General features: G+C 34.9%; 1 protein-coding gene across 5 annotated transcripts in view; it reads right to left on the bottom strand.

Moving 5' to 3' along the window:
- The window catches only part of LOC150110185 (protein fantom-like), a 588918-nt gene that overhangs the window by 272427 nt on the left and 293139 nt on the right, over positions 1–23352 (bottom strand). For all 5 annotated transcript variants that reach the window (XR_016548253.1, XR_016548255.1, XR_016548256.1 and 2 more), the window contains exons 19-20: positions 20078–20152; positions 5130–5245 (exon numbers count right to left, since the gene is read on the bottom strand). Coding sequence is in view for 2 of the 5 variants with exons in the window: in XM_090391966.1 (XP_090248092.1) it covers positions 5130–5245; positions 20078–20152 (191 nt within the window). In the remaining 3 variants the exon portion in view is untranslated. The remainder of the gene's footprint in view (positions 1–5129; positions 5246–20077; positions 20153–23352) is intronic.

The raw sequence follows: 23352 nt of genomic DNA, 5'->3' as shown, positions 1-23352 counted from the left end.
TCATGTTCACATTCATACGTCTATTTTTCCTGTCATACCTTTTATTATTGGTTGGTTCATTCAGTCTACTTTTGTTCATGCACTGTAGCTGCTGTTTTGCTCTTTCTATCGCACTATTCAACAACGCGATCTCACTCAATGCATCTATCTCATCTTTTTTGTTCTCTGAGAAACCATTTATACTATCATTCACACTTTCTACATTCACACTCTCACAATTTTCATGTACAACCTTGCCGTTTCTTGTCATATCCCTGTTTCCTTCATTCTGAAGGTTGACAAAAATATCACACTCACGATCCGAAATACACTTCAATTCCGCATTCTCCCTACATTTTCTACACACATTCAATCCTTTATTATCATCTAACCACACTCCGACCGCACTCCGCAAAGCGTACATTTCACAGCTAGTACACTGACTCATTTCTTTTATGCTACCGTTCTTTGATAACAATGGCGAACCTTCATTACTGGCCGCCATTTTCCTTCGCACAGGTGCCATACTTATCTCTGACGTGTTTTGTCAAATTATACCCTAATCTTTAATAATTATTCAATTAATAAATAAGAGGAAAAAAAGTACAAACATCAGAACATTTAAGTACTAAATATAATTAAATAAAATGAAATATAACTAAATACAGTAACTTAGCTTCGTTTTGTCTTCCACCGTTACGCGTTCGATTCCGACGGTACCAAAATATATTATATCGCGACAGCAACTAACTTCCAAAAAACAACCACTGAAGTACACTCGTATTCAGAGAAACAATTTAGCACTCAGAAACGTAGAAAAACGGGGGAAAAAGCGGACTATTCACCGATTAAAAATCACTTTCTTCTGCACAGCTCAAATTCACCGCCACGTGCTACGGCGACGCTAGCGCCACTCGTCAGCTCACAGAATTAATTGGAAAAAGACCATCATGCTCCATCACAGTAAATTAAGAAGAGAAGGATTGTTTTTAGAATCTATTGTTACTCTTGATAACCAGCCTAATTTGAATAAATATAGTTGCATAAAACTTCCCAAAATATGGGAAACACTAATACCGTGAGATCCCAGTTTACATTCTAGGCTGCCAACAAAGGGCATCCCACCTGTGTTGCCTTTGTGGGTGTTACAAGTCATAGTTTACTCCCTGATGATGTCTCGGTGACTAAAATGAAATATTGGAGGAATTAAATATCATTTTTAATATTTTCTCAGTGCTCTTTTACTCCATTAAGCCTCTAACACGAATTTTTTCCAGCACTTAACACATGGACCAATTTTATTTTCCTTTTCGTAGATGGTCACTAGGAAAGCTTTACTTCAATTATTTGGAATTTGATCTTCTGACCAGCCTTCTGAATTAAGTAGTGTAGCCACTGTAAAACGTTTACTGTATATTTCAGTATTTCTGGTCAAACATCATCTACTCTAGCTGCCTTTATACACTTCAGATTTTCGATGGACTTTTCTATCTCAAGTACTAATATGTTCTTGAGTATTTTCAATAATATTTATTACTATCATTTTGTTACTTTATTTCATTTAACAATCTTTCAAAATAATTAATACCAACATCTAGGATATCTTCAGATTTTCCCATTTACAGTACTGTTTTATCCATTTCTAAGTTTTTCCAATAGCCACCAGAAAATTTTGCCACTTTCCTTATATTCATCTTACTCAAGTCTTCCCATAACTTTGTTTAGCTACTTTTGCGCATTGTCAACTTTCTTACATTTTTCTCTGTATGCTTCCAGAATCACTTTCTATGAACTTTCAACATGCTTTCTTCTGTTTCCAGGACTGATTGTTTACTTTCTTAAGTCCACCTCGAAGTTCTGAGTTTTCTAGTATTGCAAACTACTTCACCACATGTCTTCTTGATTAAATCTAGGTTTTCTTCAAAGTCTGCTGAATCTCCAAAGTTTATTTTTTTATTTAAAAAAAAATTTTTCTTGAATAATATTTGTATATTTGAGTCTACAGTTCATTTCTGAAAACTGTTTTACTTTAATTCTTTGTAATACTCAAGATTAATTATTATACTTGAAATTATTCTCATGAAACAGTTATGTGAAGACCAAATATTTTGCTTTACTGTTCTGATTATTCAAAGTTAATACTTAAAATTATTCTGTTAGTAGAACAAACATGTATTGTCATCAAAGATAAAAAGCCAAACGGCTATTTTTTCTGGCGAAGTTAATTAAATTAAGGGGATAAAAATCCCTTATTATTTAACAGCCAGTATGCAAAACTCTGAGATCGAAAACTACGATCTAAGAGTTTCATGCCAAAGAACTATTGACGAATCCAAGCATAAGTGAACATCTGGTAGTACAACACCAAGGCAACTTGAAGCAAAGGTGGAGCAAGTTCCCTCACTATCCTTGATATTTCCTCATAATGTAAAACACAGCTCCTAGGAGATGTAATACTGCCTTACATTATGAGGAGAGGTAACTACCCAGACCGGTTTCAACCTTTTTTGAGGTCTCATCAGTGAGTAGGTAGACCTGGATGATATCAAAGTTTAAATGAAAAGAACTTACATACCTTCACTATGTGAATGCCAGAAAGGTGTGCCCATATAATAAAATTATTAGTTTAATCCTTTATCCAAGTGTGAGCAAACAAAGTTTGCACCTGAAAGTATCTTCAGGACTGGTGTAAGGTGGTACCAGGGCAACTCGTTGCAAAAGGTGGAGCAAGCTACCAACACTCCTGTCTCAGTATCTCCTAATGCAAAACACATCTCCTCGCGGATATGTCTAATGTTATGCATTAAGGGAAGGGCCACTACCCAGACTAGTTTTGACCTTTATTGAGGTCTCTTCAGTGGGAGCCAGGCCCAAGTGGAGATACCAGGCAGAAGCATTAGCAGGTCATCTCTAACTATAGGAGTTGCCAAATGGTGTGCCACCCTTTTTTAATAAATTACTCTGGATTTAGAGAAAGATGTTGAAAGTTTATTTTTCACTTGGTTAGAGTATAATAAAATTAGTTTAATCCTTTATCCAAGTGTGAGCAAACAAAGTTTGCGCCTGAAAGTATCTTCAGGACTGGGGGGTAAGGTGGTACAACACCAGGGCAACTCGTTGCAAAGGTGGAGCAAGCTACCAACACTCCTATCTCAACTAATTTTAAGATACTTTCAGGCACAAACTTTGTTTGCTCACACTTGGATAAAGGATTAAAGTAATTTTATTATACTCTAACCAAGTGAAAAATAAACTTTCAAGGTGTGCCCATATATTATAACTAAGATAAAAAGCCAAACGGCTATTTTTTCTGGAAATTAAATTAAGGGATAAAAATCCCTTATTATTTTACAGCCAGTATGCGAAACTCTGCGATCGAAAACTACGAATCTAAGAGTTTCATGGGTAGTGACCTCTCCTCATAATGTAAGGCAGTATTACATCTCCTAGGAGCTGTGTTTTACATTATGAGGAAATATCAAAGATAGTGAGGGAGCTTGCTCCACCTTTGCTTCGAGTTGCCTTGGTGTTGTACTACCAGGTGTTCACTTACGCTTGGATTTGCCAATAGTTCTTCGGCATGAAACTCTTAGATCGTAGTTTTCGATCTCAGAGTTTCGCATACTGGCTGTAAAATAATAAGGGATTTTTATCCCCTTAATGTATTGTCATCATTAAAGCCATACCATGGGAAGATATGAACCAGCAGAATATACATCTCTCACAGTCACCTCAGGATCAATTTATTCATTGCATTAGTAGCCTTATTATAGGCAGGGAAATTATGTATTTACATACTTTAGTACTGCATTTTATATATATGCATTTTATAAGAAAAAAAAATTTATACATTTAAAAAAAATTAATATTAAAAAATATTAGGAACTTCCATTAAATTTGAAACCAAATTTAGTCAAGAGGAAAGAAAAAAGAGAAGTTAACGGATGTTTAAAAAAGGTAATAATGATAAAAGAAATGAAAATAGTTTTAGAACTTTGTGCAGAACCAACTGACTAACACAATAAAGAAAATTGGATTCATGGTATTATCAGAATGCAACAGTAGAAACATCAAAAATATCTTAACTACCATTTCAATCAAAAACCTTGGATGCACACTAAAGATGTTGCTGGATGGATAACTTTAGATGACCAGCTACTAGACGGATTTTGTGTACTGAATAATTAGAAAGACTACAGATTGATTCCATGACTGAGAGAAAAGATTGCACACTTTCTCATAGCCAAGAGGTGATTAAACCAGCCTGGTTGGCCAAGTGGATAGCTTATTTTACACTCCAACTAACAACTGGCTGTCAGTTCAAATTCCACAGTGAAAACAGACATTTGTGAATATCTTCAGATGGTATATGAATTTCACTGCTTGGTGTGAGTTCACTACTCTGCTCACTGGAAGCCTGAAGTAGCTTGAAAAAGTTCAATATATGGGGTAAAACACCATTTTTCAAATCATCTAACCTCAACCTACTTTAAGATTAATATACAATAATTTTACAACGTTTCATGGGGAGGATTCATATAAAATAAAACATGCTAATTTTTTTAATATGAATATCAAACTGCTAACAGTATAAGTACTATCTGGTAAATCATTTTCCAGCTACAGCCATGACACTGTAGAAAACACATATGAACCATTGATTTCCAATAGTTTCTCTAAGTCTATGTCAATCATGTTCTGATGAGTCTAGTTGAAATTACTACTGAAATATATGTAATTAAACATTATATATATATATATATATATATATATATATATATATATATATATATATATATATATATATATATATATATTAATCTGATGTCATAAACAATGCATAAGTCTTAAAATGACATTATAAAGAAGACAAATTAAAAACTTCTTTTCATCATCTGATTTTGTCACTTTTCATATTAATCACATTTTTTTCCATATTACTGGAAAATGCAAAAAATCAAAAGCTAAAAAAAAGAGAAGCTTTTGGACTAAATGCTTAAAACAATGATTTTTATTTTTATGCTGATAATCACAAAATATCTAATGTTTGAAATATAAACACACACATACATGAAATAAATTATAGGTTATGTCTGAATTACAGTAAACAAATTATAAAATGATATGAAAAAAATTTCAAATTTTCTTACTTTGTTCCTTTAACTACTAAAGTTGACTGGAGTTCAAATTCATAAAATGCCCAAGTTACAAAAGTTGAAGGGTTGTTATCTTCGAGAGCATGCAAACCATCACTGGACAAAATTACCTAAAAATTAATTACAACTGACACACTTAAGTTAAATTAAATGTTACAAAAAATTAAGGCTGCTTTAAAAAAACACTGTTAAAATTATTTAACAAAAATGGGAACATTTCTTTTGGTGTTGGAAAAAAAGCTTGAATTTAAGTAGTAAAGTCTTTGTGAGATATCTGGATGACACAAGAGCAACATTTTTTCCCCTCTCATATCCACTCTCTTCATTCACAGAAGATGAAATGTAAATGTATGCAAATACTTTCCTGACACATTTTGTAGCGTATTATCCTTATCCTTCACAATAAAGCAGATTACTTGACAAGGCTGTCCAAGCACAAGTCTGCAAAAACTTGCTAAACATCTAGTTAAATTACTAGCCTCCCTTACAGGCAATTCTTTCTTATTTGTAAAAAAGATTCTGTTTGCTTAAAGAGTGCATTAAAAAACCATATTCTAAAAAGTTCAATATTACTTCATTATTTAATATCATAAAGATATGAATGACTTCAAACATGGTTATGCATCAGATGTTGACCTTGATATGAAGGTTGAAACATTGGGTGATTATTTGGGTTTATAATAAACTAAAGTTTTACTATGACATGGTAGCTGTTTCCATAATTAAAAAAAATAACTGTTGCTCACCATTTAGCTATGACAGAAAGGATCATTGGAGAGTATCAGTGTGGCTTCTGCAAATGGAAAAGCATCAACTGATCATATTTTCACATTCCAGCAATTGTTAGAAAAGCATTATGAATTTGATGATTCACAAATACATCTAGTATTTGTGAATTAGAAACAAGCACATAACAGTATACACAGAAATGAACTATAAGATACAATAAGACTTAGGAATACCACAGAAACACATAAGTATGATGTGCCTTCGTAATCATCACACTCTCTGCAAGGTACATTTCTTTCATGAACAATCATCAAGTTTTGAAATAAAATCTGGACTTTGCAAAGGCAATGCTTTGTTATTAACCTAGTGCAATCTAGCACTGAAAAAAAAAAGTCATTTTAGACCTAACTAAATGAACAAAGAAGGATGGAAATGAATGGGAATAACTTATTGGCTTATACTGATGGCATCCTTAGAGACTTATCAGGATGTTGCATAAATTACATCTCTAATTTAATCAAGGTAAGTAAGCTTATGGTCTTGTCATAAACTACAAAAATACTAGTATATTTCAAGAACTCATCAAGACCAATCCAACTTGGTTACTATTATATCTTTGAGTAAGTGGATAATTTTAACTATCTAGAAATCTACATTAACATCTACAATGACATGCATCAAAAAATTTAATTAAAAAAACATTTTTTTTTTATGAATTTATAATTTTTATTTGAAAGTGTCACTTCTCCTACTGACTGGTGATTGTTCTGCCAGATATAGTCAGAGATGAAATAGTCAAGGTTTTTGGTGCTTTACTTAATTTAATTGAGAAGCCCTGCAATAGAGTTTTATATTTGCATTCATCCATTCCTGAATTTGAGCCTTAATCAACTTCTCCAAGAATGTGACTGCCATTCTGTAGATATGCTCGATGGTATTCTATCTTAGATCATACTTATATAATGAAAACTATTTTGTTCTCCTTCATTTTCCTTGGGATTCTGCTAATGTTGATGCTTAAAAATGATCAGGTCATAAATATTGTCATTTTTTTTTTTTGTTGCACATTCCATTAACATATATACCAATTTCCTATCTAATCCCACTACTGTATTCACACTGAGACTTTGCGATTTTCTGAGCACCTGTAGTTCATCTGCTCTATTCTCACATCAGTCACTGCATTAGTGCTGTGGGTGATAAATCCTTGTTTCACTATAATTAATAGTAGATTAGATACTAGATAAGTGGATGATACATCCTTGTATCACTAGATCAGCAAGATTAATGAGTGATCACTTTAATTAGTACTCATTAATTCAATCATTTCTTTTGCTATATTATCTTCCTACTATTTGCACTCATTAAAGTTATTTTTCCATATCCATAATAACTGTTTATCAAAAAAATTGTTAAATAAAAGAACTCATTGAATTTCATGGATTGTTCAGCTAATTTCCTCTCACAATCAAATGTTACCTCCTTCACTATACTTAATCACCATCCTTGTTTGTGCTTTGTATGCTTAGCTTGCTGATTACATTTTTTCTTACATTTCTTTCTTTCTTTTTCTTTTTTTGCAGTTCCTGCTTAATTATACTACTCATCCATTTAACACACACCTAACTTATCCTGTTACATTTCAAATTTCTTCCAACACTTCTCAAAAAGTTTCTCAAATTCGCTCATGTTTTCAATCTTCAATGACCACAAGCACTCAAACAACCCAAATTATGAATCAATTTATTTGCTGGAATGCTAAATGCTGTCCTCCAGTTAATCATCTTGGATATCTCTAATGCTTAGACAACTAAAGAATTCTAAAAAAATGTGTGTGTGTGTGTGTGTTAATAACAGGAACGAACATTATCATAAAAATGATTACAAGGAGAGAATGATTTTGATTTTGTGTTCGTCTGCTTCAGACCCATCAAAGATGTCTGCATATATAAGGTACTAGAGAAGAACAGAGATCTATAAGATGTCCAACTATGTTACACAGACTACAGAGAAGAGTATACAAAACAACATGCAAGTAACTTATTATGTCTGTACATGAATTCTAGGAGTATCAGAAACAAAGGGGTAGAGTGTTGCCTTGGTTAATATTTTGGGACCTCACACTGTAGGATTAGTAAGCCCTGGCTATCAGAATCAGCCATACTAAATGGCATCAAGTGTAAAGGGTACAGTATTTTTAGGAAGGATACATAGGGTAGGAGAGAAGGAGGCATGCTGCTAATGATATCAGATGACTTGAATCTAATTAGTGTTGAGACCTATGATTGTAATACTAGTGACAGTTTTTCATGTGGAAGTGAGTTGGAAGCCATCTGGTATGAGATGGAATCTAACAAGATTAAATAAACAGTTTGGTGTTGTTACAGATCTGATGACTCAGTTGATAGTGACAAACAAATGCATCACTAAATAAAGACAATGGGTGCAAAAAGAGTAATTATAATGGGGGACTTTAATTATCCAAACCCTGATTGAGTAGCAGTAAAATTTCATGAGAAGAATGAAACTGAATTTAATGAGCTCTTGCAAGAAAACTTCCTCAATCAGTGTGTGACAGAAGGAAAACTCAAAGTCATAGTGTGTTAGATTTGATTATAATGTCAGAGGATGTTTCAGTTAAAGATATACCTATTCTGACTCCAGATGGTGACAGTGATCATGTGGTACTCAGTTGGGAAGTGACTAAGTTTATGAATGTTCCATTCAGAAAAGGTTATATGCTGAACGACAAAGTTGAGTTCAGCACAATAGTATCGGTTGCTGAATGGGAAGCATTTAAAAAAATACTTAAATGATGCAATATCAGAATGCATCATGAGAGTTAGAAGAATAAATAGGGTAGGAGTCAAATGGATGAATAATCTTATCAAGCAAGAGATCATAAGAAAAGGATGATGTAGAAGGAATACCATGTGCACAAGGATGATGTCCGTTATGAAAATTATATGTAACATGCCAGAAGAGTCACAACTGTTGTATGGAAAGCTAAGTCTGAGTATGAAAAGAAACTCACTCTACAAGCTAAAGACAACCCCAAAGAATTCTATCATTATGCTGCAAATAAAAGAAAGAATGCATGTGAAAGAATAACTCTACTGAATGCAGATGGTGTGAAGATGACAGATGCAGAGGTAGGTCAACTAATGAGTGCCCGTTTTGCTAAAAGCTATCAACCTGGTGAATACAACATTGAGCTCAGTGCTATTTCTTCACTGAATGAAGAAACTCTTCACTGGGATTTTGTGAGAAGAAATTGATCAGGCTAAGGATCATGGTGTGTTAGTAAGTAGACAGGAAGTTGAAGTTCAGGGGACATGTAGGAAAGATTGCAAATATAACTCAAAAGATAATTGTGATGCTGAAACAAAGTTTGACATGTACAGACAAGGAAGTCTACAATATTAGTACCTAATATTGTGAGAACATGTTGCACTCTAGCATAATTTAATTTAATTTTGTAACCTAATAGATAATAATAATAACAGGACTCTGATGTAGTCAAGTTTTTTTATGTTATTATTATCTATTAGGTTACAAAATTAAATTAAATTAAGCTAGAGAGCAAAATGTTCACACAAACAAAAAAATTTTTACTCGTATAATTTGGATGGCACATATTCAGCCCACTTAGTTCTTCAAGTTTTCCAGCAAACTGACTTTAGGACTCTTAAGCAATTTTTCAGCTTTTATTGACCACCATCCATACTAGTTTGTTTTAATTTATATGTATACTTATATGAGTAAAATTTTTTTTGTTTGTGAGAACATGTTGCTCACTAGCTTAATTTAATTTGATTTTATAACCTAATAGATAATAATAATAACAGGACTCTGATGTAGTAAAGTTGTTGTTTTTTTCTGCCAGAAGTAGGCCAGTAGTTTTAATGGTTGACCAAATCAATGTATACCATGTAGATTGTACTGCAGTTTGTTTCTTTGTATATATGCGTATACTCTAGATGATGACCTTAATGTGAAGGGCAAAATGTCGAGTGATTATTTTGGTTTATATTAAACTGAAGTTTTACTCTAACATGGTAGTTGCTTCCATAATTTTTGAAGATGTATAGAATCATGAAATTTCTATTTCAGTATCCATGGAATAGTGTTAATGTGACCTGCCCATGCCCATTCGTTTGTGTATTATCTATGTCTGCTTTTTTTGGTTTGTATTAAACTGAAATTTTACTCTAACATGGTAGTTGTTTCCATAATTTTGGAAGATGTATTCTGATCAACCTTGTAAGCATGAAGGAAGCAAAATGCATTATTCTATCATGAAATTGATTTAAAAATCATCCATCATCCTTAGTTCAGAGGTTGTACAATAATAAGTGGTAGGATCCCTGCCATATCATAATAAAAATGCAAATTCCAAGAAGCCTGTGAAATTCAAACCAGCCACTCTAATCTACAGTAATAACAACATCCCAAAAATCTCAAGAATAAGGATGGAACACATTTGATCCACATAATTTCCATTTCAAAACATCACAAATCAGGAAATCACAATCTGAGCACTTATTTCAATATTAATTAAGCCACTACTAATGCAGTTCACTTACTAGTATTTTTAGTTAGAGAATAATATGACTGAAATTGATCTCTAGTCACATAAAAAAAGGATTCTAGCATTGATGTAAATGTCCTCACCTTCACTAGAAGTCAGGCTAGCAAAGTTAATGACTGATCACATCAGTGATACTTTAGAATATCATGTGAATTGTAACATAGTTGGTTGCTTTGTTTATATAAACATGTGTACATGCCTGCTCCAGATGATTTTAATATGAAGGTGAAAAATATGCAGGGTAATTATTTTGGCTTATATTATCAAATTTTAAATAGCTTCTTAATTCTTCTACTAGATAAAATCTCTAGTGTAATATTTTTTCAGAAATTTTTGTTTTACAATTTCATTAAAACTTTCAAGATGTCTAACACACAATTAAAAAAAAAAAAAAATCAATGAAGAAGTGCTCACAAAAATTCAGTTAAATACTCAAAAAGGCACAGTGAATAATCATCCAATTACAAAAAGACAGTTTACTTACTGTTTGCTGAGAAAATGGTTTTTGCATATTAGTCAATGAAAACATTAGGTGATGAGTCTCTCCCTTACTTACTTTCTTTTCCCTCTGTAGCCATGGCACCATTTCTCGCCACTATGGCTGTTGTGCTTGATAGATAATATGTTGTCAGGTGAATGAACAATATCTTGTTATTTCAATAAACCTCCCAAGATGAGTCTGCCAACTCCATGGAGGGTGGAATAATAATAATAATAATAATGATAATGACATTTTTTTTAAAATAAAATTAAACTGCCTGCAATATTAAGTAATATAACACAGCTCAAGCTTTTGTATGGACTTTTCAGCAAATTTGTTATAACAATCTATAGCGTGAAGTGATTAAATATAAATTATGAACAAATATCCCAGATACTGCACAACCTATGCCATACTATTATCAATTTCCTGATATGTCCTCTCAACAGGTGCACATAAGGCTATTTTGACAGAATTACACAATATAATCCTTATTAACCCTTTAACTCCTATGATCGAGTTAATTCGATTTGAAATTTCAATGTGTAATACTCATTTAATTTACATTTTTGAAAATTATGGAGACAACTACCGTGTTTGAATAAAAACTTTAGTTTAATATAACTAAAATCTACATTCGGCATTTCAACCTTTATGCCAAGATCATCTTCTGGAGCATATAACTACACACAGAAAACAAGCTACACTACAATCAAACTGGTTGGTCAGTAATTGGATGGATTCCTGTGATTGGCTGCCATATTTCGCCGTTGTTTCAAACTGTGGAATTTGGTCTTGAGTTTTTCTTTATTCTTTTCCAAGGTATATTTGGCCGAATTGTCAGTAATTCTTTCAAGTACTTGTAGAATGTCTGGATTAATATAGTTCGATAGTTCAGATTGCAATTTTGAAACCAGATTTTGCGTTATTGCTAGGTTTTGGCAGGCTGTTTGAATCTATTCTATGAGCATCGCTTTTTCTGTGCGGTCATAAATACGAAGAGCTTTAGCGGACGTAAATTTCTTTTTTAACCTAATGCAGATAGGAATAAGGTTATTGTCTCTGCATCTCTTTAAAAGACAACTCTCTAAAAAGGCCAGCCGATTGATCAAGAGGGAAATATGTATCTTTAGCTTACCATAGCTTACCCTGGAAAAGAATAAAGAAAAACTCAAGACCAAATTCCACAGTTTGAAACAACGGCGAAATATGGCAGCTAATCACAGGAATCCATCCAATCAGGAGACCTCCTCCCTGATAAACACCAACAATGAACAACAAACAAGGGAGACAAGGAGCGACCAACCACCGGCAAGCAAGAACCATTTGATCAACTTATCAAGCCACATCCTGAACAGCAGCGAACTTATGCTACTGAATAAAGGACTTAACTACGCAATAGCACCTAAAAAGGTAAACAAATTGGGTTTTATCTACCACATAGAAAGAGGCATCAGGTCCCTACCTAACAATATGGCCTATAAAATACGATTAGAAACTAGTAATGTCCTAAACATTAAGAAAACCATGCAGAACAATCTCACAAAAACAGAACTAGCAGCAATTAAGTTATTAAAAGCCAACCAAGACATAATAATAATGAAATCGGATAAAGGCAATGCCAGTGTCATCCTTGACAGGGTCAACATACATACATACTTCAGATGAATCAACTAGTAGCCAATAACAACACATATAAACTGGTAAATTATAACCCTACAAACAGGATAAAGGATAAAACGAGAAACTACTCAAGTCTGTCACTTCGTGGCCACTGGACACGGTTAAAAAACTTAAACCCCACTATGCCCCCCCCCTCCCGAATATATGGGGTCCCGAAAATACACAAACAAAATGTTGCCCTTTGACCAATTGTGGAAGGAATAGACAGTCCTAATTACCACTTAGCGAAGAAATTAGCATCAACACTCAAGGAGTTGGTAGGTCATTCCCCCTCCTACATAAAGAACACACAACACTTTATAAACAAAATTAAAAACATAACACTCGACAAAGACGACTTATTAGTCAGTTTCGACGTTTCTGTCCTTTTCACTAATGTCCCCATCAATGACACAATTCTCCTACTATAGAATAAATTTCCACCCGACATTATGGCCCTCTTTGCCCACGTACTACAGTCCGGTTACTTCGCGTGGCAAAACAAATTTTACCTACAAAAAGAAGGCACAGCCATGGGCTCACCACTATTCCCCCCCCCCCCCCCAATCGCTAACTTCTACATGTTACAAACCTTTGAATAAAGGGATCTTGATTCCGCCACGCTAAGACTAACAGTCTGGCTTAGATACGTTGATGACATGTTCACAATCTGCCCACATGGGCAACAAACGCTAAACACATTCCTTAGCCACCTGAACAAACAACACGAACGCATGCAATTTACCATCGAAATCGAAAATCAAAACTCGCTCCCATTCCTAGACACACTATCACACGTCTTCTTTCAGGCAGTCTATCCTTCATGGTCTACCAAAAACCGACACACACACACTGGCCAATACATACATGCTAATTCATACCACCACCCATCACAAAAATATGGAGTCATTAACACCCTTAAAAACAGAGCTACAACAATCTGCCAGCAAGCCCTGAAACAAGAACTAAAAATCATCAGCGACACATTCATAAATAATGGCTATAACAAAAATACTATTAATAAAATACTCCATAAAACAACAACAAAAATGAATCTTGATTACAGTAAAACCATAGCCATCCCATACATTAAAGGGTTATCAGAAAAATTCAACAGAATCCTACAACATTATAACCTTAATGCCACCTTTAAACCACCCACTAAACTTAAAACCATATTCAGCTCCTCTAAGGATCCTCTCCTCACATTGGCACATCCTGGAGTCTATTGCATCTGCTGCACCTGTAACTTACCATACATTGGTGAAACAGGATGGACAATCCCTATATGCAAGAAAGAACCCCATTAGACACATTGAATATAACCATTATGGTGAAGCAGGCCGCTCAGATCACGCGCTCAACACCTTACACCAAATCAACTGGAAAAGCACCCACTCTTTACCCACATAAAAACCTGGTATGAAAAGAAATTTAAGGAAGCCTGTGAAATCCTGATAAACCACCCAAATATCAACAACAAAGATGGCATTAAAATTCCAAGGATCTGGATGGCACACATTCAGCCCACCTAATATATAAGATCCAGCATAAGTCAGGACTCTAGCCAATCTTCAGCTAGTATTAGAAACCATTCCATACCAACTGACTGGAATTTACATGTATAATCATGATGTTAATATATGTAGATAGATAGATACATGGACTTGTTGTTGTGCCCAATGTATGTCTACAACCAACAGATAACACTAATAATAGGACTCTAGCATTGATGTATAATTTTTTTTTTCACCAGAGGTCAGGCCAACAATTGTTGTAGCGGTTGGTCAGTAACTTTAACAAACCAGTTTGATTGTAGTGTAGCTTGTTTTCTGTGTGTAGTTATATGCTCCAGAAGATGACTTTGACATAAAGGTCGAAACATCGAATGTAGATTTTAGTTATATTAAACTAAAGTTTTTATTTAAACATGGTAGTTGTCTCCATAATTTTCAAAAATGCATTCGGATCACCATGTAAGCTTAAAGGAAAGGACTCATTTAATTTAGTTTGTGAAAGCATTTGAATTGAGCGGGCTTATAGTGCCATCTCTTAGGATTAGAAGGAACTAATTTTCAAGCTTCTGTCTGCTTTGTGGCGCTATCTTCGTAAAAAATTGTAATACCATGCACAAAATTATCAGCGCCGTCCTTGACAATAGGAGCCAGGCGATCACATGATGCGGTGATTCCAGGGTTAGTAAAAATGGCTTTGACAAGCAGACAGCAGCGTTCTCTTACTAAGACAGAATTAGTAGAAGTATTAGAAACTTTACCATCCGATTTATCAGATTTGAGTGACAGTGACAATGATGATATTTATTTTTTAGAAAATAGTGAAAATAGTGATAGTGAAAGTTGTCTGCGCAGTTAGCCTAGTGGCTTTGCTCTTCGCAACCATATGCCTTGAGAAGGAGTGTCCCAGGTTCGATTCCCGTCGAAGACGTGAGGAACTTGAGGATCTTCCTCAGGCATAGCCAAGTTAGCCGGTCTTGGGCATGAGCAGTAGGGTTTTTTCCGCCAGTTTATCTGGCGTTTTTCATCCTGCAAGCAGGCAAACTGGCCCCCATGAACATACGCTTCTACAGCCAAAAACATATCCTTAAGCGGCAGACTAGGCGACAGGTCGGTTGGGAGTGGTACTAACAAATAGTCGCATCTAAGTAACATGCAGACCGTGCATAGGAAGCGGGAATAACACGTAGTGAAAGAAGAGTGATAGTGAAAGTTCAGATAACAAACCATCAGCACCAGTGCATCTGCGAAAAAGAAATCGTACTGACACTTCATTGTTTTAATGGCATGATACAAATTTTCATCCAACAGTTCACCAATTCAATAATGATAAGTCAGGTATTTCAGCAATTACAGATGATGGTTCAACTGTTTTTGATTTTTTCAAACTATTTTTCCCCCCTTCATATAATGCAACATACTGCTTACGAAACTAATAAATATTATTTTACTGATTAATAATAAAATAATAACTTTACGTTTCGACCCCCTCTATTGAGGTCATCATCAGAAGGATACGTGTGTATAAGAACCAAGCTACATGCTGTTGCTCTATACAGGTAAATTACATCTACGTTGTTAACTAATCTTTTTTCTAAGCCTGCCCTCTAGTGATTTAAAAAAAACAAAACATTAAACTCTGCTAAAGTCCTCACGTACTAGGATTCTTCTGGAATTATACAGTTCATATTGTTATATTATGATTACCTTCTGGATTTGTACAGTAGGGTTGCTATTGAATGTTCAGGGGGAAAAGAAAAAAAAAACTTCACCAAGTCTTCTTGTATTGATATTTTTCTTTGTGGCTGCTATGAAGGTTGCAGATGGGTCCTCCACATTCTTGGAATGGTTAGACCATCATTTTTATTCAGATTCGGATCAAGTATGAGCATTTCACATGATTCCTTGAATTTCCGCTCAAACCAGGTTTTGATGTGGTGTAGGGACTTGGTACCTATCCAATCAATTCTGTGGTATGTTTGGAGTGTGTGTCAGAAAGGCTGGTTTTTCTAAAATGGATATTTTATGTGTCATTTGTGTTCATCCTTCCTGATTGGGATGGTTCGCCCTGTTTCCCCTATGTATGGTATGTTACATATGCATTGTATTTTGTAAACCCCTGGGTGGGCTAGGTGTGGCAGAGGATCCTTGGAAGAACTGAGTAGGTGTCTTAATTTTGTCGGGGGTTTAAAGGTGGTTTTGATGTTGTATTTGTGTAGTGTTCTGTCTATTTTCTCAGAAATGCCTCTAACATATGGTATGGCAATAGCATTCTTGAAATCTTTTTTATTAGTGGTATCTTTGTGAAGGATCTTGTGAATGGTTTTTATACTGTATCCATTTTGTATAAAGGTATGTTTGATGGTTTCATATTCATGGTTAAGAGCTTGTTCATTTGAACAAATAGTTTGAGCTCTGTGTTTAAGGGTGCTTATGACACCTAGTTTTTGTGTTGGGCGGTGATAAGAAGTTTTGTGTATGTACTAGCCTGTGTGTGTAGGTTTGCAGTAAACTGAGAAGGAGAGACAGCCTGAAGGAAGACGTGTGACAAGTGTGTCTAGGAACGGAAGAGAGTTGTTTGTTCAGGTGGCTAAGGAATGTATTTAGTGCTTCGCGGCCATGGGGCCAAATGGTAAAAATATCATTGACGTATCTGAGCCAAATTTTGGGTTTTAGGCAAGCTGACTCTAGAGCTCGTTGCTCAAAGTCCTCCATATAAAAGTTCACTATTGGGGGGGGGGAGGAGCACATGGCTGTACCCTCTTTTTGAAGGTAAAAATTGTTTTGCCACACGAAATATCTGGAACGGTACGTGGGCAAAGAGGGCCATGATGTCTTGTGGAAATATGTTCTGTAAGAGCAAGATAGTATCATTGATTGGGACATTGGTGAAAAGGGAAGTTATGTCAAAGCTGACTAATAGATCTTGGTCGTCCAGTGTAACGTTTTTAATTTTGTTTATGAAATGTTGTGTATTTTTTATGTAGGAGGGGAATGACCAACCAATTCCTTGAGTGTGGTTACTAATTTTTTGGCTAAGTGGTAATTCAGGCTGTCGATTTCTTCCACAATTGGACGTAAAGGTGTGTCTGTTTTGTGTACTTTTGGCAGGCCATAAATTCTGAGTGCGCAGGCATACTGTGGTATTAATTTTTTAATTGTTTCTTCCGGCCAAGTGTTAACTGATTTAAGTAGTTCAGTAGTTTTCTTTTTATTGCGTTGCATGGGGTTGTAATTTACCATTTGGTAGGTGTTTTGGTCCGATACCAAATGGTTCATTTTTTCTATGTATGTTGTCCGATTTAAAACAACAGTGGCATTCCCTTTATCTGCTTTTGTGATAATAATGTCACGGTTATTTTTTAGGGATTTGAGAGTTTGAGAGCCAGTTTTTCAGCTTTGTTTAGGTTGCTGCTTAATTTTTTGGTTGAATTTAGTAAACAGGCAGTTTCCATCCGTATTTTGTCAGCTAAATTGGTGGGGAGGGATCTTAAATCTCTCTCTCTCGATATGATAGATTATATCTAGTTTATTTACTGACCTTGGAGCAATGCCGTAATTTAAGAGCGTAATTCTCTAGTAGCGAAAGTTCACCTTGGGTGAGGTTGTAATCCAATTGGTTGATAACCAGACGGTGGTCTGATGGTGGTTGGTTGCTCCTAACTGCGTTTGTGGGTGATTGGCTGCTCCTTTCGTTATGGAGTCATAATTGTCTTGTGCTTTCCTGTAGTTTTAATGGTTGAAACTTTGTTATTAATTGTTCTTTGTTTATGAGTAATAGATGCTTGGCTGAGTCGTCTGTGATCTTTTCCAGAATATCCCAAATTTCTGGATTAATGTAACTAGATAGCTCAAATTTTAGTTGTAACAATTTGGCTTGGGTAAATGCTAAGTTCTTTTGTGCCTTGTGGATCTGTTCTCTTAACAACACTTTTTCTAGCCTGGCATAGGTACGGAGCACTTTAGCTGATGTAAAGTTCTTCTTTAGTTTAATGCAGTTGGGTATTAAGTTGCTGTCTCTACATCGTTTCAAAAAGACTAGTCGATTAATTAACATGGAATTATGTATCTTTAGCTTACCGTAGAGGCTGCACTGCTTGTGGGTCACATCTCCATGGATTATGATGACTCTTTCTTTTAAGGTTACATGGTGATCAGCATTCATATTTATGAATTTAGGGACACACACATGTATCCTTCTGATGATGACCTCAATAGAGGGGTCGAAACATAAAGTTATTATTTTATTATTAATCAGTAAAATAATCTTTTCAACGTGTGTTTTGTGTCCCTAAATTCACAAATATGAATGCTGATCATCGTGTAACCTTAAAAGAAAGAGTAATAAATATTATGTATTTTTGACTCAGAAACTACCACCAGCACCCCCAATCTCGTTTGCAGAAATGGAAAAATACTACCCCAGAGGAATTATATATATTTTTTTGAATCATAATGCTTATGGCTAGATAAAAAAACTAACAATTGCAGAATACTGGTCCAAGGATCCCCTCATAGCTACTCCACAGTTCACAGACTACATGTCCAGGGATTCCTTTTACTTTTACGTATTTTACATTTCAATGATAATGAAACTCAGGTTCGGGGACAAAGACTACACAAACTACACCCAATTATCAATCATCTGAGAAAAACCAACAGTGAAGTATTTACCCCTTTTCAAAATATATGTACTGACAACAGTACATATCAAGGGCCACCTCCAGTTCAAACAGTACATTTCTTCGAAAAGACATAGATTCGGGATCAAAGTTTTTGTGTTGTGTGACTGTGAGACTGGATATGCGATAGATTTTCTAGTGTACATAGGGGCAACTACAGACATTATTCCATAACGTGAATTTGGGATTTCTGGGGGCCATAGTGCAAACCCTAGTGGCAAAAGTATTTGCAGAAAGGACACACACTGTGGTTAGACAATTGGTATTCTGGCTACATAAAAATGGTACCAATGCATGTGAGACTGTTAGGATAAACAGGAAAGGGTTGCCAAAACTGAAAAAAAAATTAGACAAAGGACAGGTAGAATCCAGGCACACAGATAATATGGTGGTGGTAAAATGGATTGATAAATGAGAAGTTAGTATGTTGACCACACTTCACACAGACTCTATGAAACAATCAGAGAAAGTTGACAGGACAACAAAACACATCAATAATGAAACCTGAATGTGTCATGGATTATAATAGGAATATGGGGGCTGTGGACAGGACAGACATGATGGTCAGTTCTCTTGAATGTGTGCGGCCTTCAAATGGTTTTTCCATCTCTTGGATCTCACTGTTCTCAAGTCACATATTTTGTATAATGTACATACTGGTGAAAATATCACACATGCTAATTTTCAATTGACTCTCATCAGAGAAATTTTTCAAAAATTCCACATGCCAAGACTGACCAATACATCTGGACCACCATCGCAGGGTGACGAACCCCTCAGACTGAGGGAAAGACATTTCCTAATACTTCTGCCATCCACACCCAAGAAAGCAAATCCCACTAAGCATTGTCATGCGTGTTCAAATATCACACCGGGACAAAGAAAAAGAAAAGAGGGCCGGTATATATGTGCCAAATTTGGCACAGCCTTATGTGTACACCCCTGCTTTCAAAATTACCACACACACTACTAAAGTATTGAAGTATTTTTGTGGAGATGTTTCTCACTTGAAGTTGTGTGTGACATTATTTGACATGGAATAAACAAATAAATTTCAAGATAAATTTTGGACATCCCTAACTTGAAAATAAAATTCCTATATAACAGTTTTGTTTAGTGACTTCAATTTATACAAGAAAACAGTGCAAAAATGTGTAATACATTATAGTAACTATTCATATTATTACAAAATATTTTATAATTGTAAAAATAACTCAGCAAAGGGTCATACTGGTTATTTAGTATCTCAGCTGTTAAAAGGATAAATAAAATAAAATACTTACTTTTTGAATATGAATTTCAAATAAATTTTGTCCTCTTCCTAACTGAATATCTTCCTCAATATCAGAGTCTAAATCCTAATATGAGAGTTAAAAACATCGCATTGCATTATCAATATCTGTTTCTAAGAAAACAAGTTAAAAATTAAAATGATACACTAACAAAGTTGATGGAAACATAACATTGGCAACAGAAGAACTCAATTTTCTGTGAGTTATACTGTTAATGGTTTTTACTATATTACTGTACAGTACAGTAATTTTCTTTGTAAATATTTTGCATTAACCAGTAACTCAGATAATCTACAAGACAAGATAACAAAACGCTTTTGTTGCTTTTTTACTTTTTATGTTTATTATGATATCAAATTCAGATATTTATTTCAAAAAATATTTTTTGTCATAAACTATTTCAGGCAATAACAATCAAGGAAAAGAAGGAGTAGCCATAGTATTCAACACTAAATATGAGGCTAATCTTCTTGAATGGCAGGCAGTCTCAAGTAGAGTGATGTGGGCAAATATCAGAATGGGGAACTGGACAATGAGACTTATCTGTGCCTATGTTCCCACAGAAGGTTTTACTAAGGTAGAAACAAAGGCATTTTTTGTTGCTTTAGAGAAAGCAACTGACACAATGAAAAAGGACAAGTTAGTCCTTGTTGGGGATCTAAATAGCAGAGTAGGAAATGATTGTCAGACATACAAAAATATTTTGGGAAAATTTGGAGAAAAGAGCAAAGCTAATAATAATGGCAAATATCTGTTGGATTTCTGCTCAGGACATGTACGGGTTATTACCAACACCATGTTCCAACATAAAAATGTGCACAAATTCACATGGAGAGAAGAGGCAAAGAATAAGAAAAGTCTCGTTGACTATGTCATTGTAGATAGTGATGTTTTCTCCATGGTGCAGGACACCAGAGTGTACAGAGGATTTGAAATTGGAAGTGATTACTATTTAGTCTTGAGCAGAAAAAAATTGAATATCATTTTGAAAAGAATAACATGTAAGAAGGTTTTGAAGCGAATAAAAGTCGAGGAGCTCTCAGATGTGAACTATAGACTAAAATACACAAAGATTATCAAAAAAAAAAAAAAAATGAAAGAGTTTCAGAATAGCAACCAAACTTTGGAGATTCAGGGACAAGCCTTGAAGAAAACACTGATTGATTCAGCCAGAGAGGCATGTGGTGAGGTTGTCTGCAAGGATAGAAAAATCAGAACTCCATGGTGGACATGGGAAGTTAAAGAGACAGTGAAGGAAAAGAAGAAAGCATATCCAAAGTTCCTGGCAAATAAGTCAGCTTGTGCTCTTAGAAAATACAGAGACAAATGTAAGAAAGCTAAACAAAAGTCATGGGAGGATTCTGGCAAGAACATAGAAAATAAATATCAAGAAGGTGGCAAGATATTCTGAAGGTTGTTGAAGAAGCTTAGAAACGGAGGAAATAGTGCTGTAAAAGGAGTTAGAGATGATAAAGTTGACATGAAACGGGAGAAAAAGATATCCTTGAAGTATGGAGTAATTACATCGAAAAATTGCTAAATGAAACAAGCAGTGATAGCACAGTGGTAAAAAAACACTCAACAGGCATATAGTCAGGAATACATATCCCTACTTGAACTAGAAAAAGCCATCAAAGGCCTGAAATGTGGAAAAGCAGCAGGAGTAGATGATATTTGACCAGAAATGCTGAAGTATGGTGGTATAAAAGTCTTACAGTGGCTGCACTGCATAGTTCAGAAAGCCTGGACAGAGGGACAAATTCCCGATGATTGGAGTAGAGCTCTCATAGTACCCATATATAAAAAGGGAAATAAAATTGGATGAAGAATTACAGAGGTATTTTCCTAATGAGTGTTCCTGGCAAGATTTATGCAAGTATACTTGAGAAACAGTTGAGACGAATTGTGGAAGAAAAGCTTGGTGAAGAATAAGCTGGATTCAGGCCAAATAGAGACTGTCAGGATAAGATGTTCACTTTATGACAAATAGTTGAGAAAGCATGGGAATATAACAAAGATCTTAATAAATTTAGTAAAGATGACCTTGTTACTGCTTCTGCCTGGTATCTCCAACATTGGGCCTGGCTCCCACTGAAGAGACCTCAATAAAGGTCGAAACTAGTCTGGGTAGTGGCCAATCCCTTAATTCATAACAGTATACATATCCACAAGGATATGTGTTTTGCATTATGGGAGATACTGGGATAGGAGTGTTGGTAGTTTGCTCCACCTTTGCTACGAGTTGCCTGGTGTTGTACTACTTACCAAGGTAAGATAGTACACTATATTCAGTCCTGAAGATATTTTCAGGCGCAAACATTGTTTGCTCTCGCTGGGATAAAGGATTAAACTAAATGTATTATATTCTAACCTAGTGAAAAATAAACTTTCAATAACAAAGATCTATATTTAACTTTTGTCGATCTGGAAAAGGCATATGACAAGGTGCCAAGAGAGAAGCTATTCAACACGCTACAATTATATGGTGTCAATGGGGCATTATATCAAGCAATACTTAGTCTTTATTTAAGTTGTAAGTCAGCAGTTAGAACTGAAGGAAGTACAGGAAGATGGTTTAATGTTAAATCTTGGAGACAAGGATGTACATTATCCTGTCTGTTATTCATTATCTATATTGATCACATTATGAAGGAAAGTGGTATTAAACATATCAAAATTGGAGATGTTAATGTCAGCTCTTTGCTTTATGGAGACGATGTTATAGTTCTAAATAAATCTGCTACAAGTCTGCAAGATTCCCTGACTAAATTGAATAACTGTTGTAATAGATATGGTATGAAGGTCAGCAATAAAAAGACAAAGACAATGAAAATATGCAGAATCATTGAAAATGTCAACTGTGTTGTGAATGCAGAACCTGTGGAACAATTAAAACATTTCAGCTACTTAAGCACGATTTTTAGTGAAGATGGTAAATTAAATATGGAAATAGATATGAGATATGAGAGTCCTGAGAAAGATTAGAGGCATGAACAGATGTCATCAATGGCAATATCATATTAAAAACGAGGATATTAGGAAAGAACTTGACATTGTCTGCATCCAGGCATGTGTTAGCAGAGCTAATCTCAGGTGGTATGGTCACTTAAACAGAATGGGCAAAGAAAGATTAGCAAAACAAGTGTTCTCTGCCAGGTTGGCAGCAAAACGACCCAGAGGAAGACCAAGATATAGGTAGATTGATACTGTGCAAACTGGCTTAGACGATAGAAATATAAGATCTGATAACGTTGGAGTCTTGACAA

This window comes from Typopeltis vanoorti, chromosome 1, assembly GCF_054136105.1.
Source record: "Typopeltis vanoorti isolate ZY-2024b chromosome 1, IOZ_Tvanoo_1.0, whole genome shotgun sequence".
NCBI lineage: Eukaryota > Metazoa > Arthropoda > Arachnida > Uropygi > Thelyphonidae > Typopeltis > Typopeltis vanoorti.
Note: the sequence above shows the minus strand (reverse complement) of the source record. Positions and strands in the feature narration are given on the sequence as shown.